This window comes from Amia ocellicauda, chromosome 3, assembly GCF_036373705.1.
Source record: "Amia ocellicauda isolate fAmiCal2 chromosome 3, fAmiCal2.hap1, whole genome shotgun sequence".
NCBI classification, from domain to species: domain Eukaryota; kingdom Metazoa; phylum Chordata; class Actinopteri; order Amiiformes; family Amiidae; genus Amia; species Amia ocellicauda.
Window position 1 is genome coordinate 10,348,695 of NC_089852.1, and position 17,995 is coordinate 10,366,689.

Genomic DNA, 17,995 nt, shown 5'->3' on the forward strand with positions numbered 1-17,995 from the left:
ACCACATCCCAAAGATGCTCTATTGGGTTGAGATCTGGTGACTGTGGGGGCCAGTTTAGTACAGTGAACTCATTGTCATGTTCAAGAAACCAATTTGAAATGATTCCACCTTTGTGACATGGTGCATTATCCTGCTGGAAGTAGCCATCAGAGGATGGGTACATGGTGGTCATAAAGGGATGGACATGGTCAGAAACAATGCTCAGGTAGGCTGTGGCATTTAAATGATGCCCAATTGGCACTAAGGGGCCTAAAGTGTGCCAAGAAAACATCCCCTACACCATTACACCACCACCACCAGCCTGCACAGTGGTAACAAGGCATGATGGATCCATGTTCTCATTCTGTTTACGCCAAATTCTGACTCTACCATCTGAATGTCTCAACACAAATCGAGACTCATCAGACCAGGCAACATTTTTCCAGTCTTCAACGGTCCAATTTTGTTGAGCTTGTGCAAATTGTAGCCTCTTTTTCCTATTTGTAGTGGAGATGAGTGGTACCCGGTGGGGTCTTCTGCTGTTGTAGCCCATCCGCCTCAAGGTTGTACGTGTTGTGGCTTCACAAATGCTTTGCTGCATACCTCGGTTGTAACGAGTGGTTATTTCAGTCAAAGTTGCTCTTCTATGAGCTTGAATCAGTCGGCCCATTCTCCTCTGACCTCTAGCATCAACAAGGCATTTTCGCCCACAGGACTGCCGCATACTGGATGTTTTTCCCTTTTCACACCATTCTTTGTAAACCCTAGAAATGTTTGTGCGTGAAAATCCCAGTAACTGAGCAGATTGTGAAATACTCAGACCGGCTCGTCTGGCACCAACAACCATGCCACGCTCAAAATTGCTTAAATCACCTTTCTTTCCCATTCAGACATTCAGTTTGGAGTTCAGGAGATTGTCTTGACCAGGACCACACCCCTAAATGCATTGAAGCAACTGCCATGTGATTGGTTGGTTAGATAATTGCATTAATGAGAAATTGAACGGGTGTTCCTAATAATCCTTCAGGTGAGTGTATATTCAATGGGTTTTCAAATACGTTCCACAGAGTGGTATATTTGCATATACTAATCAACGTCATGCGCAAAGTGTAACCTGCGTGATTTGAAATCAACAGACAACAGTGCAAGAAATAGGTTGTCAGACATCTTTGTAGTTCTTGATCGTGCCGTGCTGGTGAGAATATTCAATCAAGAGTCTGTGAGAGGTTTTCTTGCAAGAGTTTTGTACAGTGTGGTATGCATATGTCCATAGCATGAGTACATAATAATACCTAGATGTTAAGGCATACTTAGTATAAAACAATATAGGGAAATGTAATAATTTTACTCATTTTGATGATAGGTGTTTTAGGTTAGGAATTTTATATTTGAGTTATAGAGTGAGGTGTAAAATAGATAATGCAGTCTTAAAGGATTTGTCAATCTGTTCATCTCCATAGCTTCCCATTCATTATGGAATCAATGTGGAAAGCTTCCAGAAGCTGTAATGGATAAGGCACGATTGGTGATTACACTGTGGCTCACTCTAGCAGCTGTCGAGATTCAAGGGGTTTAAATACAATAGAGGAAACCTGGTTCCTTGGCAAACACAACGACAGGTGCTTTCACCACTTTTGGATTAGAAAAGCTCTGTGGAAGAGCCGCACCCGATCCATTTCCTTATCCTCTCCATTTGTGCACCCAGCAACTGAGCTTCCACAGTTAAAAGATGCTTTTACATTTTGTCCCCTGAACTGCTTAGGGTTGAACCGTACCTGTACCCACAGATACCTTAAGTTAAATGGAGGGGTTCCAAACCAAAGCAAAATGTCCCACAATTATGACTGTTGGTGCTCATCTCCTAAATAACTGATCAACACTAAACTGTCAACCAGTACTCAAAATTTACCGTAATAAGAATTGCTGCGTTTTGATTAGGTTTAGATTAGATCCCTTTCCATCTTCTTTCAGAAAAGACATCTTTGTGGAATCCCTTCTATAAATAAAACCACATTCTTCAAACTGTTCTTGGCTCCTGTGACTAACCTTTCCTTAAAAGACATAGTGGATGAAATGTCTTAGATTTGGAGACTACTTGGACAGCATGTCCCTTGATACATCCTATGATACATGGTTGCTGTGTAGGGAAGTAAAGCCATGCTTTTGTCAATAACATGTCTTTGACAAGCACTCAGCTCAATAGAATTTGACAGCGTGGGTCCCTTGCTCGAGAATTCATGAAAGATTGAGGAGAAACCCACAGCTGCGACCACAGCCCTCAACGCGTTCGAGAGAGAGTCAAGATTCACAATGTGCTTTGCAACAAAATAAAACACTCCAAGAAAATAAAAGAGAGAAGCGAAAGAGATCAGTGATAGTTGACGCTCTGGGCCACTTTTCTGTTATTTATTACTTAGTTTAATTCTTATTTTGTTCTTTTGCTCTTTCGTATCTTGAAGGAGTGTCACTTCAGATCAATCTCTATACATTATACGTCCCCTAAGACCGAAATTGTCACAATTAACAAAGTAAAAATAAATTTAAATGTGAGATTTTGTTTGACCAGTGGCATATAACAGTTACACGCATGAGACCATCTCATTGCCATTTTCATTCTGGTATTTTTACTTTGGCAAATGGTGGTGCACTTAATATACCTGTGCACATTTTAATAAACACGACACCAAGATTTTTCCCCACCCACATTTTCCTCAGAGGAAAAAGGCATTTAAGCACTTAAGAACCAAAAGCATGTAATGATGTTAATTTGGCAATGCGTTTCAAAGAATACCAGCCTGCGGTGAAGTATTTAAGCAATCTTCCAGTTGTACAGATTTGATTTTTTTTTTAAACCTGCATACCAGTAACAGCACTTGGGCTTTAATTGCTTCATCTCTAATTATCTAAACATTCTAACTTATTCCATAAGCAGTCAATTACCAGGTTTTGCTTGTTGCTACAGAAATAATGACTGTGAAAACTCTGTAATGGAATCCTTTACAGAGGTAAGTTGCAAGTGCAGAATACACCAAATTAATGTTGTCTAATGACACTCTCATTTCAGAATCTAAGTAGAAAAAAGGAGCATGGGGAAATGAAAAAGGTGGGGGTATAAATTAAAAGTTCTGTCTTTTCCCACTGTGGGATACTTTGTGTGTTTTCATTTAAAATATATATTTATTCCAAAAACATTAATTAAATCCAGTTTTTCAACAGAACTATAAGCACTGGTGGCAGCTGAAAATCATAATATCACTTGCTTTCAAAAGGTTTGTAGGGATGATATTCTGGTGGCAGAAACAAAACAAATATGGTTGGCAGGAATAAGAAGGGCAAGATAAATTAAAGCGAAGAAGTGCAGAGTTTTGGCAGATTATTTTCCAGAAGTATAGAAAATGTAATTTCACACTGCTGTGAACCTTGAGGGTGGGGTGAGAGCTACGGAGTCAGCAACAGTGTAACCACCCCTCAGAGGTTTACGATCCAAGACAGTTATTTGCACACATGGAATTTTTGCCCCTCCCTCTCCAGCTTGGTGACCAGGAGGTGAATGTCTGATGAAATAACATCAAATAAGCAGTACAATGTTAAAAAAGAAACAAAAAGAAAAGGAACCCCTGAAAGTAATATCCTTAGAAGATCGTGGGAAGGAAAAAAAAAATGCAAACAAAGCCCTCTAGCTCACTCTTTCACTTCATACCTATGCTGACCCACTTAGGCCCACAATCTCTCACTACAGTACATTGCATTTAAGTCTAATGCACTACAAATAGAATTTATGGCCAAGCTGACAAGTTTATAACTGAAACAATTTTGATTTGAACTAAAAATCACATCGCCCTGGCCGGACATAAATGAGGTCTCACAACTGTACAGCACTGTGGCTTTCTAATTCACATAATTCATGACATTCTGACACCAGAGCATGCCATAAAACTACGAAAGCTCGGTTTGCTGAAGCATAAGTCAAGCTGCAGCCTGAGGGCTTAAACAAGTAGTGGAGGAATTCCATATAGAACGAGAAAGGGAAAATAAAAAGATTTCATACAATAGCTGACAAACCCTTGAGGTTCTGGACACCAAATGAACAGTTAAAGTATAATGCTAATATGCATTTACTTGGAAGGATGTTGGTGCCAAGTCTACACTACTTTTTCTAGATACAGTAACCTCAAAAGACTACAGTAAAAATAATGTAAAAGTGGTGTTTGTTATTATTATTATTACTGCTAATAATAATTTTAAAATAAGAGTACTTAAGTATTCTAATACTCGTTAATTTATTATTGACAATATTTACTGGGAAAAAATATATAAAACAAGTATAAAATATTATTTTGATTCTGATTACATCATTAAAAGATGGATATTCTTTTAGTGGATGGTGAAAAGACAGTTTTGGAATTAAATTAAATGTTTTTTGAATTTAACTAACCATAGAAAAATAGTGGTAGACAGAAGAGCTGTTTCCAGCATCCCAGTAAAATACCATTTAAATAACATTTTCAGTTGTTTTCATACTCTTATCACCCTGTCACCGCTCATTGATACACTATGCAATCGCTAAGGAAAATATAAGCGCCCTGCGACTCCTACTGACTTTATTTACTAACAAACTTGTTCCAGCTGCCTTAAGACATCGAAAAATAAACAGTCTGATAACAAGAGTTCATTTTAGATTTGCATTAATTTATGGCAGCCGTGGCAGCATTGAAGACTGATGAGAATCAGACAAAGTTGTCTGGAACCAAACATTACAAAGTCTTTTAAATATTCTGCTGATTTGATGATTGGGGCTTTTAAGTCATGGTTGAGGGATTTAGACTAGAGGGAAAAACATTTAAAAAATAAACCTGCATGGAATTTACACACCAATGTAGTCTACGCTAAACTACATAGTCTAAACTACACACTTATCCAACTTAATGGGTGAGATTGGAAATAAAGCCGATAGCACCGGAGGGTCATTGGATTACGAAATACATCTGCAACAGCAGTAAAATATGAAACGCATGGACAGTCAAATCACGGACTCCTTACATCTCAAATGTGATCCATGGTATAGCATGGTATGGTATGTCCTTGTAGCACCCTCATCCATTGGCTTCAGACAAGGAAATTTCACATGTGTTGCTGCATCTCTCTGAATGGATGAGACTACAGTCTAGTCATCTAGGTACATGTTAAGGCTTATCACAGCTCTATTTTTAAATTTTGCGGCGGGTAAATATTTCCATCCTCCCAATTCAATATCTTTTTTCAAGATCCTCACGAGTTAAAAAAAAAAAAAAAAGAATGGTCAGGTTATTTCTCTTGTTGGACTACTAGTACTTTCAAGCAATATACCCAAACTGAGTAACTATATAGCCTCATCTATCAACAGATCAATGTAATTAATAGGGGAGCAGCAAACTGGAAAAATACACTTCAAAACATGTCTTTGTTTAGGCTCCGAGTAATCCTGTATATATAATCAACGCTGCATATGTCAAAATGACCAGTGCTTTATTGGCTTTCTATCTGCCAGATACAGTTGTAACCCTTGTCTTGACCCACTATTAATGAAGAAATGCAATTCCCCTTGGAAATGAATCTTGCCCTGAGAGCAACAGACACTACTTCAGAATGGATCTGTCAGATTCTAGATTAATAAATGTAGTGCTGTGTGAATGGCAGGACCTAAATAACCTCATGTGTCTTCACTGTAAGGCATTGCAGATGCACCATACCATTATACAATAATTGCTTTGTTATAACAACGGTGGGATGACTTTTATATGAAGGGATGCTTTCTTGAGAGCAAATACGACATATAGCTTGCAAAATAACTGGGGGGCATAGGGGAATTATAGGGGTGTGAAGAAGGGTTCATGTTTGGTCAGAGTTTCTATTCTCCATCTAGTATGCAAGACAGAAAGCTCACACACATCTGAAATACAGGTAAGCGATTCAGGAAAGATAAAAATAATTATACAATGTGAATATACACTCACCTAAAGGATTATTAGGAACACCGTACTAATACTGTGTTTGACCCCCTTTCGCCTTCAGAACTGCCTTAATTCTACGTGGCATTGATTCAACAAGGTGCTGAAAGCATTCTTTAGAAATGTTGGCCCATATTGATAGTATAGCATCTTGCAGTTGATGGAGATTTGTGGGATGCACATCCAGGGCACGAAGCTCCCGTTCCACCACATCCCAAAGATGCTCTATTGGGTTGAGATCTGGTGACTGTGGGGGCCAGTTTAGTACAGTGAACTCTCTACGCCAAATTCTGACTCTACCATCTGAATGTCTCAACACAAATCGAGACTCATCAGACCAGGCAACATTTTTCCAGTCTTCAACTGTCCAATTTTGGTGAGCTTGTGCAAATTGTAGCCTCTTTTTCCTATTTGTAGTGGAGATGAGTGGTACCCGGTGGGGTCTTCTGCTGTTGTAGCCCATCCGCCTCAAGGTTGTACGTGTTGTGGCTTCACAAATGCTTTGCTGCATACCTCGGTTGTAACGAGTGGTTATTTCAGTCAAAGTTGCTCTTCTATCAGCTTGAATCAGTCGGCCCATTCTCCTCTGACCTCTAGCATCAACAAGGCATTTTCGCCCACAGGACTGCCGCATACTGGATGTTTTTCCCTTTTCACACCATTCTTTGTAAACCCTAGAAATGGTTGTGCGTGAAAATCCCAGTAACTGAGCAGATTGTGAAATACTCAGACCGGCCCGTCTGGCACCAACAACCATGCCACGCTCAAAATTGCTTAAATCACCTTTCTTTCCCATTCAGACATTCAGTTTGGAGTTCAGGAGATTGTCTTGACCAGGACCACACCCCTAAATGCATTGAAGCAACTGCCATGTGATTGGTTGGTTAGATAATTGCATTAATGAGAAATTGAACAGGTGTTCCTAATAATCCTTTAGGTGAGTGTATGTGTTGTCTGTTGATTTATTTTATAGTACTTGATCACTCAGGGCCCAACATTCCTCTAGTGAATCGTCTCCATGATCAAGCCCTATAATGGAATCTTTTATTCCTCCGGGTAAAGTCAGCCATCATTAGATGTGGAGCTGCCTATTTTCATCATCCATTTCTGCTGTTACTACCAGCCATTAAAGCTGTAAATCAGCATTGTTGTTAAATGTCTGTTTCTGGACCGGGGGCGGTTCAAAACTGCAAGAATCCACACTAATTGGAGAAATAAACATTTAACACATGGGACTGCCCTAACCTATTACAAGCATATCCATGTTTACACACACTCTGTCTTAACTCAGTCAGTTAGAATCAGAGTCCCACAAACTATGAAAATACATCACTGATAACTCTGCAGAGTGTAATGAACTAATATATAATTATATATATATATATATATATAATTGCATTCTAGATGGAGAATAGAAACTCTGACCAAAAGGTGAACCCTTCTTCACACCCCTATAACGTCCCCCAGTAATTCTGCAAGCTGTACAACATATTTGCTCTCCAGAAAGCATCCCTTCATATAAAAATCATCCCACCATTGTTATAACAAAGCAATTATTATATATATATATATATATATACACACACACACATACACACACATATACACACATATACATACATATACATACATATACATATACATACACACACACACACACACACACACACACACACACACACACACACACACACACACACACACACACACACACACACACACACACACACACAGTGGAATCCTTGTTAAGTTTCCTAAAAAATACAAGAACCTGAAAAGCAAGAAGAAGCTGCTCAAGTTGATCCATTTAGCATCCATTACTGGTATAAAAAGTGCAAATCAAATGCAGTCAGCACAATAAAACATGCAGAAATTGATACATTAACACCTTTTGGAAAGCTTAAGCTGCCAGATCTGTACTGCAGGGCAGCAGTGCATATAATTATCCATTCATTATCTGATGTATCAATTCATTGTGTTGGCAGCCAGACTGGTTGAAATGCAAAGAGACAGCCCAGTGCATTTCCTTTCCCAGTGGAAACAATCTCATAAAAAACAGCATGTTGTATTTTCATCTTACTTTGGAAGATGCTCATATTCGCCTTTTCTGGATTTAAAACAAACCAAATGTACAAAAATACAACTTCAACAGTAAAAATAAATATATATACAATTTTTTCATGAAAATATGGTGTAAAATATGGCACCAGTAGGCCGTCTCCCCCTATTAAAATAAATATTGTTTAATTGTGACAGCATACAGAGTGTAGATATATCGAAACTTGTCGTCATCTTGGTGATAGATCAACCAGAATTGTATTATTATTATTATTTAGTAGTAGTAGTAGTAGTAGTAGTAGTAGTAGTAGTAGTAGTAGTAGTAGTGATTCTAGTAGTACTTTGGGTACAAATGTTTTTGGTAGTTGTTTACACTTTCATCACCTAAATGGGACTAAAAGCCTTGCATCTGTGTTTTTCTCAAGTACATGGTTACAACAAAAAAATGATTTGGAGCCATAACAATGGATAACAACAGTTTTTAGACTGGGCAGAGGAGAATAAAGAAACGCAGTTCAAATAAAAGTAATTTTTTCTCTCTTCTCAAAGGGACAGAATGTAATTGTGTGGTTATTAATACCCACCTGTAATGTCCGTATGTCTGTCTTCCTCATCATCATCCAACACTTTCCTCTCGGCATCCCTCACTTCTGGTACATAGAAATCACTCTGTCTGGCCAGGGGGCTCATGAAGTGTATGACATCTCCACGGTAAATCTCAAGGAAAGGGTGAGCACACAGCTTTCGCTCCTGGGAAACGGAGAGAAAAGGACAACGAAAGGCTCAGATTTTGTGGGTAAGAAAATGAGGGAAAGCTCCTTGTATTTCCAACAAGGTGTGGAGAATGTGTTAGGAAGAGGCTGTTGTAAGACCTTCTGACACATCATTACCACTCATTACAATTAAAATACATTTTCATAGTCATTTCACTCAATTTACTATACCCCTCGCTGTACCACAGACTGGTGAATGAATAGCTCACTAAAGGCTGAGTCACTTAATTGACTGGAGAATTGTAAAGTTTAATTGAGCTTGTAAATAACTGCTGTTTTCAGGGGGTTAAAATTAATTCACAGTATCTATGCCACAGCTTGAAAGAGGTATTTTAAAGACTTATAAAAGGTTCAGAGATCTCTGAGTGGGAAGAATTTGAACTGAGCTTTAACACATACAAATAGTGGTGAAATAATTATCCTGTGACCAGGGATAAAAAAAATAAAAAAATAAAAGTGTGCATGAGGACAAAAAGGATCGAAACGTCTTTGTACAATGTACTGTCATGGCCAAGTCAGTCTTATTGAGGTCAACAGGTACATAATAAAAAAGTGTTATAAATATAAAAACATACATACATACATAAAACAATGAATTAACTACCATATGCTTGAAATGATCTGATAGGAATCAGATCATTTTCAATACTGAATTAATTCTCCACACTAATGATATCATTGAGCAGGCTACTGTGGCATTCCACACATCTCACCATTGACATTTTTCTTTTTTCTTATTTTTTTTTTTAAATGCAAATCATTTAATTAAACATGCATTATACTTTTCAGAACCAACATTCAGCTTTCACTTCAGATATCTGATGTGCACTTATTGCTCACACACAAGAAAACTTAGCTAAGGTTTACTGTATCTGTATTTTACTGTAAAAAATAAAAAATTAAATAAATAAAAAAATCAAGCTTTTGCAGGAGAGGGAACCTTATCTTCTTGTCAGACAGAACAAAAATTGGGGGGTTGTTTTTGGGCAACAATGTATGTCAACTATTCTGAAGTGTGTGTGTGTGTGTGGTGGGGGGAAATATGGATGAAACCTATATGCTTGTGTTCGTTGATCTCCTGTGAAACAGTAGAAACAAGAAATCAACTATTTTGAAGGAACTAATTCAAATGTATCGCAGCAGTAAACATTGTGAAGATACAGCTTTATCTTGGGACTCCAAATGCAAAATAACATGACCGAGCTGTAAGTGGATATGTTTAGTGCAACTGCCTTGACCTCCCTCCAGTTTAGTCATCTGAATCCCCAGCATGAGAGCAGCTGCCTGGCAGTGGCCTTCAGGATCCCTAGTCTTGGGATGAACCTGCTGCTCACACTCCGCAGAGCACCACGGCAGCTGCTTCCAACGTGTTTGTTATTTCACTTCTTTACACTAAAACCCAAGAGGAATTCGATTACCAAGAAAAGCTCCTGGAGCAGTTGAAAAACCTGGCATCACTTGGGCCGGTCTGCCTTGGAAGACTCAAGTGAACTGGTCCAATGGTACATGTATCCTTTTCTTTATTTATTTAAAAAGCCACAATGTTTAGCTTACTGTAGCATCAACAAAGAAGAAGTCTTTTTTTTTTTTCCTTCGTTATTTTACATACCCCTCAAAAGCTATACTAAAGTTTATTTTTCATGCTTTAAATGCTTTGAATCTATTCCTTACACAATAATATTCCTGAATATATGACAAATAAAGCAGACTATTACGGGTCTAGCCCTACATGCTGCAGACCTTCGTATAGCCATACATTTAATTGATTCAATAATTTGCATTCCTCCTGCAGAACATCAGGATAGATTAACAGCAAAAAACTTTTCACATAGGAATTTGATTACATCATAGAAATCATAAAGATTCCCTTATGTCCCCAAACTCCTCCAATTGCCCAAAACCAATGAAAACATATTTCAAATCATCAGAAGCCTTCAGTTAAAAATGGATGAAATAAATAGCAGGCTAAATCCTCCACACCACCTCACGTTCATTAACAGAGCTGCATTTCGACAGCATGAATGTGCTCCTTTCAATTAATTTAATAGTGCTAACATTACGACATGAAGCGAGTCCTCTTTACTTCAGTTCTGCAAACTTCAATCAATGTTATGAGAACTGTTTCTTTAATCTTGCCTAAAAAGGCTATTAAAACAGATTGTTATTGGGACAAATGTTCACGTGATGCAAATAGCAACTCAGAAAACCTATGATACCACTGTGGGGACTGTTCAGCAAAAGATGCAAACTACATAATTCGGTTTCAGATAAGCCTTATTCTACAGCACTGTTTGAACACGGACAGAAGCTGCACTGCCATCCACCCACTCATAACAGTTCAACTGTTGGTTGTTTAGCACATCTCTACTTTAATTCCCCCCAATTTCTCCCCTTCTCTCTTCTCATCTCTGGTGTTTGATTGCTCTTATTTAATGCATGAGTAACCTTTCTTGCTGCATCCCTGAATTGACTACCCACATTTAAACCATGTTGTTCTTTTCAGTTGGTTTTCCGCGAAGAGAAACTCCCCCGACAGAGACCATTAGCCTACTCCCAGTTCATTAACTTTTAATTTTGTGTGGTTTTGTTATGCAGCGCACACAACTGATTACAGAACTCTTGCCACACATAGGCTTAGGCTGAAACAATTTGCCCCAATTAAATCGCGCTTAATGAGACCATTTAATTCTGCTAGAGACGAGACATGAGCATAGCTTTATTAAATGAAAATAAATCTGAAAGCAATTTTTGACAAACAAACACAAAACAGACAGAGCAGGTGTGTGATTCCAGGCCTTGTAAGCGAATTAAATACTGTTTTTGAAAATAAATGGTGTGTCATTACTCTAACACCACCATATTATATGTCATTAGAAAGGTAGATTTTTGGTAGTTCTACAGAAACGCAAAGCTAATAAAACATAATATTTATTTTTGTTAAATTTCTCTTACTCAATATACCTTCATCCTGCATGCAGAATACGTCCAATTACAAAGTGTAGTTAACTTGCTAATCAACCCTGAAATGTACGACATGGAAACTACCAATTTCAAATTCTAAACTAATTAACACAACTAAACCACCCTGAACCAGTGACCACATAGAACTTAAAGAAATCGATTAGATTCAGAAATTGGCCATGATAAATTGACTAATGTTTATCAGAAACCATGTATAATGAAATGACATGAATTAATTTCAATCAATCTTTTCTAAAACAGTAAAAAACATGTACAAACCCAGCAACCCCGAAGACAGTTTAAACTCAAATATCAAGGTACTTTTATGTAATTTCAATATCACATTATTTGATCCTAAAGAGAGTCATCTTAAATGCATCTAGTCCATAAATGTTATTTATTGTTAATAACTATATGTCGAAATAAATTAAGTTTGCAGACACTGTGGATGTAACCTTGAACTGTATAATAAAACTAGTATTGGACAAGTATGACAGCACGACACAAACACTAGTCAACAGGTGTCTTTGAACCAGGCTTAGAGCACCATTAAAAATCTGGCATTCTATTTTTAGCCCTCAGATCAATTCTACATTTTCTACAGGCATAGCAGTGGAAAACAAAGTCATGTTTGAACATTGTAGCTCTTCAAACAAACGTTGTTCGAAATAATACCATCTTATTTAGCGCAATCCTGCTCGTGTGAAGCATGTTCAGAAATCACATGCTACACATTAGCCAAGTGCCTGGAGGACATTTTTAAAAAGCTTAGATAAAACAATATATATATATATATAAAAAACTGTCTAATATAATTCTGTCATTTTGTCAGTACTGCTATATGGTTGTCAGCAAGTGCAGTCTTTCCTTCTGAAATGTAACATTTGTTGAACAAACATGAATTTTAAGAATAATATTTCAGATCAACATTAAGTAGTATTGAGGCCTCTACTATTTTTATACAATAATTTGATAGAATTAAAAGACTAAGCAAACCACAAATAGAGAACTGTCCCTCCTTGTGAACTATTACAGACTTAAGGTCAAAAGTTGTGAAATGCTGAAATATTCCATTAGATAAAGAAAGATAATTCCCTTTCCCTTCACATTCTGTATTACAGCTTCACTAACAGTCCTGCTTTATATAGAACAAACTGCACAGAAGGAAGAGCAAAGATGGTTTGTATCACTTGTATCCCAAGGAGGTAAATGCACAGGGAGTGAAATAAAAAGAAAGCTGAAAGGGAGAAGAAGAAAAAAAGAAAGGGGGGGGGGAAAGCAGCAATGAAGTGTTCTATGCAACTGAAGTTTGGCAATGCTAATTGGTGCATGCTTCTGAGCAATGACCTTTCAACAGTTTGCTCATATTGGGAAGAATGAATGGTAGGTGATTTGAAGACAGGCAAGAGAGACGCAGGGTAAATAGAGCTTTCTTTAAAGGGATACTCTACTGAATACCTTTAAAAGACTAGCGCTAAAGACTAAATTATTCTTCTACGCATTCTCTTCCATCAGCATCCACCATTTGAACAGGTGAACAATAAATCGGACTGTAATGGAGACTTTGCAACTGGAGAAGAGCACCTACCCACATTTCAGATTGTCATATTATAGAGTGCGATCCCGAAGTAGAGTGCCCAGACTGAGGAGCATGTTGCCTAACCTTTTGTTAAATAACCAAAGTGTGAATGAATATATCTCACTTTTCTTTATGATGTGTTGCTCAGAGAAAATGCCAGTGCTGTCAAGTGGAAAAGAAAATGGTTCTCTGGATTATCTGGAAATTAATACATATATAGTTAAGGAAGTTCTTTATATAGCCTAATATTTATTAGGTTGTTTTTTTAGCCATAGTCTACATCATTCTGAATGGATTTTCTTGGAAAAAATCAATCCTTGTGAGAGCTCAGTGAGGAAAATAATTACTGTAGAGGAGAAGGCAAAATGCAGAGATGCAGATAAGCATTAAACGTATATTCATTAATTAAACAGAAAATAATTTATTTACAAATTACCCATTAAATCAACAAAGAATAGCTGCCTCAACAGAGATCAACAGTTTAGCATTTCTAATTTTAAAACTGTCAGCTAGCATGTTCTTCATTCATCCATGTTCTTGGAATCCAGTGACAGAGAAAAACTCTTCATTTTCACATAAATATTTGAATAATATTAATGCTTAAAATGAGTTGTTGAGTAAGCATAGTTGGTTTACTGGTTTACTTACCTTTTTTCATAATGGTGGACAAAGATACCTGACAAGGGTCAGATTCTGAGCAAGCCCACAGAAATGGACAGCAACCTTCCCGAGAACTTGGAAAACTGTCGACAAGACCATTGATTAGTGTCAAGAGACAACTGAACTGTGAGTGAGATCACGGTCTTGTGGAGTGCACATGTATGGTGCCACGCGCAGCACACTGCACGGCATGAGCAGAAGGCAGCACAATGGGTAAAAGGTCATTCGACCCTTCTACAGCAGTTTCCTCATGCATGGGGAGCTACATGTTTTAATAATAAGAAAGAATGTAGCTATTTCTTGGGAGAATCCAATGTGTCACACTGCGATGGTGTTTCGAATGCCCACTCCAAACAGACACTACTCCGTCTGCCTTATGTCTTTTTCCATTTTGGCAGTCACATGCAATCTGGAACTTCCTCTGTGGTCATATTTGCTTTACCAACATACTTCCATGCACAGCAGATAAGTCTAACACCACACATTCAGAACCGTGACCAGCAAGATCCCAAATTATTATTATATTCCTTCCATTATTTGTGTTAATTGGAACAGCACAGCATGTAGTATAAACATGATTCTAGTTTAACATTAACAAAGTAACATTCAGTTTATTACTCATATGTGGCTGTGTAGGTATATCCACCTTTGAATGTTGAGCTTAAATTTGAATTAAATCCTTTTGCCTACTGTTAGAAATAATATAGTCATAGTGACTGTAATGTTGGCTCTGTCTCAATCAACACCCATACCTTAGTTTGAGCTCAATACCAACTCTTGCTACCTGGGTGCTGACTGCAGAACTGATTCTCTCGTATACAGTGAGGGAAAAAAGTATTTGATCTCCTGCTGATTTTGTACGTTTGCCCACTGACAAATAAATGATCAGTCTATAATTTTAATGGTAGGTGTATTTTAACAGTGAGAGACAGAATAACAACAAAAAAATCCTGAAAAACGCATTTCAAAAAAGTTATAAATTGATTTGCATGTTAATGAGGGAAATAAGTATTTGATCCCATATCAATCAGCAAGATTTCTGGCTCCCAGGTGTCTTTTATACAGCTAACGAGCTGAGATTAGGAGCACTCTCTTAAAGGGAGTGCTCCTAATCTCAGCTCGTTACCTGTATAAAAGACACCTGTCCACAGAAGCAATCAATCAATCAGATTCCAAACTCTCCACCATGGCCAAGACCAAAGAGCTGTCCAAGGATGTCAGGGACAAGATTGTAGACCTACACAAGGCTGGAATGGGTTACAAGACCATCGCCAAGCAGCTTGGTGAGAAGGTGACAACAGTTGGTGCGATTATTCGCAAATGGAAGAAACACAAAATAACTGTCAGTCTCCCTCGGTCTGGGGCTCCATGCAAGATCTCACCTGGTGGAGTTTCAATGATCTTGAGAACGGTGAGGAATCAGCCCAGAACTACACGGGAGGATCTTGTTAATGATCTCAAGGCAGCTGGGACCACAGTCACCAAGAAAACAATTGGTAACACACTACGCCGTGAAGGACTGAAATCCTGCAGCGCCCGCAAGGTCCCCCTGCTCAAGAAAGCACATGTACAGGCCCGTCTGAAGTTTGCCAACATCTGAATGATTCAGAGGAGAACTGGGTGAAAGTGTTGTGGTCAGATGAGACCAAAATCGAGCTCTTTGGCATCAACTCAACTCGCCATGTTTGGAGGAGGAGGAATGACCCCAAGAACACCATCCCCACCGTCAAACATGGAGGTGGAAACATTATGCTTTGGGGGTGTTTTTCTGCTAAGGGGACAGGACAACTGCACCGCATCAAAGGGACGATGGACGGGGCCATGTACCGTCAAATCTTGGGTGAGAACCTCCTTCCCTCAGCCAGGGCATTGAAAATGGGTCGTGGATGGGTATTCCAGCACGACAATGACCCAAAACACACAGCCAAGGCAACAAAGGAGTGGCTCAAGAAGAAGCACATTAAGGTCCTGGAGTGGCCTAGCCAGTCTCCAGACCTTAATCCCATAGAAAATCTGTGGAGGGAGCTGAAGGTTCGAATTGCCAAACGTCAGCCTCGAAACCTTAATGACTTGGAGAGGATCTGCAAAGAGGAGTGGGACAAAATCCCTCCTGAGATGTGTGCAAACCTGGTGGCCAACTACAAGAAACGTCTGACCTCTGTGATTGCCAACAAGGGTTTTGCCACCAAGTACTAAGTCGAAGGGGTCAAATACTTATTTCACTCATTAACATGCAAATCAATTTATTACTTTTTTGAAATGCTTTTTTCTGGATTGTTTTGTTGTTATTCTGTCTCTCACTGTTAAAATACACCTACCATTAAAATTATAGACTGATCATTTCTTTGTCAGTGGGCAAATGTACAAAATCAACAGGGGATCAAATACTTTTTTCCCCCACTGTACATTATAAAACAACAGCTTTCATTATTGATATTAGTTTCTTATCAAAAAGGACACTAACAAAATAATGAACAACTGCAATTTTCTTAACACCTATACTATCAATTGAACACATTTTGCTTTAAAGATATGTTAAAAAGTATGGTGAGGACACATACTCTTTTCTGACAAACGGGATCAGCGTGCTTCAAAACAAAAGTGTTTGGTCCTCAGTGTCACTTCCAGATGATCTCCCTCAAGGTACCAGGGCTTTACAATCTATTTTCTCATTTTAAAACAGCTATTCTCAGTGCCTGCATAAATGATACGATTGCAGTGATTGATTAGTTTTAATCTAAGCCCCTGCAAGGTATACCGTATGAATCACCTAATACGCATGTTGCGTGTTGCCCCTGGGCATCTATGTAAATGAGAAAGCATCTCCTTGAACCTGCCGATTATAAAAAAAAGAAAAGGAAAAAGAAAATTGGCTTGACTGTTATCTCAATGAAGAGGGAAAATCAAAAAGGAACTTCTCAATGTATGCGGCAACTAACACGGAGGAGGAAATAAACAAAAAACAAAAAACACTGCCGACAGGAACACCAAGAGCCGCAGAGAGTAATTTCAATAAAATTCATTTCCAATCGAAATGGCAAAAGCGAGAAACTGAAACGGTCACCAGCTGTAGCGAGATCCACTTCTTAATTACCAATTACAACGTGTCAGATCGGATTTAATACAATGTCCTCGTAGATGCGATCTATATCAGGTTTGCCGTGATAGTGAAAGAAGAAGACTGGAGAACAGAATCCAGCATCTCTCACTGCGATCAGGTTCCACCAGATTAGTTCCATGTTAAGTCCTAATTACTATTGGCTGTCTTCATTAGGATAATGGCTTTGGGTTTTTGCTTCAAATAAGACCTATCTTCCCCCAAATAACCATCAAAGCTCAAAACACTTTTTATTTATATACATGTACTATGCATTGAAATTAAATACGACTTTAAGTAAAACTTTAAGACCTACTGCAAAAATAATGGAAAGTTATTACTTTATAAATTACCTAAATTACCAGTATGTTAGAAAAAGAAACTAAATACAAATAAAAAGGATGGAAAAAGTCTGTTCCTAAGATGTGTAGGCCTAATATATATTCTTCTCTAGTACCACATGCCAAATGTGGTTGACCACAACTCAGTGGTTTATTGTGCATTCAGTTCTTAATGACAGCGTTTAACTGCAGCAGGGCTTTGGTCTGTTACCATCCTATTTATTTTTTATTTTTTCCACAAAGCTACCTGTGGTTATATACAACCTACCTCTGTTTTATTTACCTGAAGAAAAATGTTAAGATACAATGACTTGTCTGTCACATGTAGAAGGGGCTGTTTGTTGGTGCACTCTCTAGAATATAAGTATTTTATTGCAGGCTTTTGTTTCACACCCTTTGCCATACTGATTCATTCAAAGCTTTCTTTCCCCTGCAGAGAAGTACCTCAGTGGTATAAATTGTAATATTATTGCATCTGTTCAGGCACACTTATTTGTTAAATGTTCAAGAAGATACATTTGCTTTCTGTTATTTCTTTTCCAATATCCATCTCTTTTCC

General features: G+C 38.1%; 1 protein-coding gene across 1 annotated transcript in view; it reads right to left on the reverse strand.

Annotated features, from left to right (window-relative positions):
* The window catches only part of LOC136736338 (testis-expressed protein 264 homolog), a 113,531-nt gene that overhangs the window by 20,924 nt on the left and 74,612 nt on the right, over positions 1-17,995 (reverse strand). Inside the window, exon 3 of the mRNA XM_066698107.1 lies at positions 8,610-8,775. Within this exon, the coding sequence (XP_066554204.1) occupies positions 8,610-8,775 (166 nt within the window). The remainder of the gene's footprint in view (positions 1-8,609; positions 8,776-17,995) is intronic.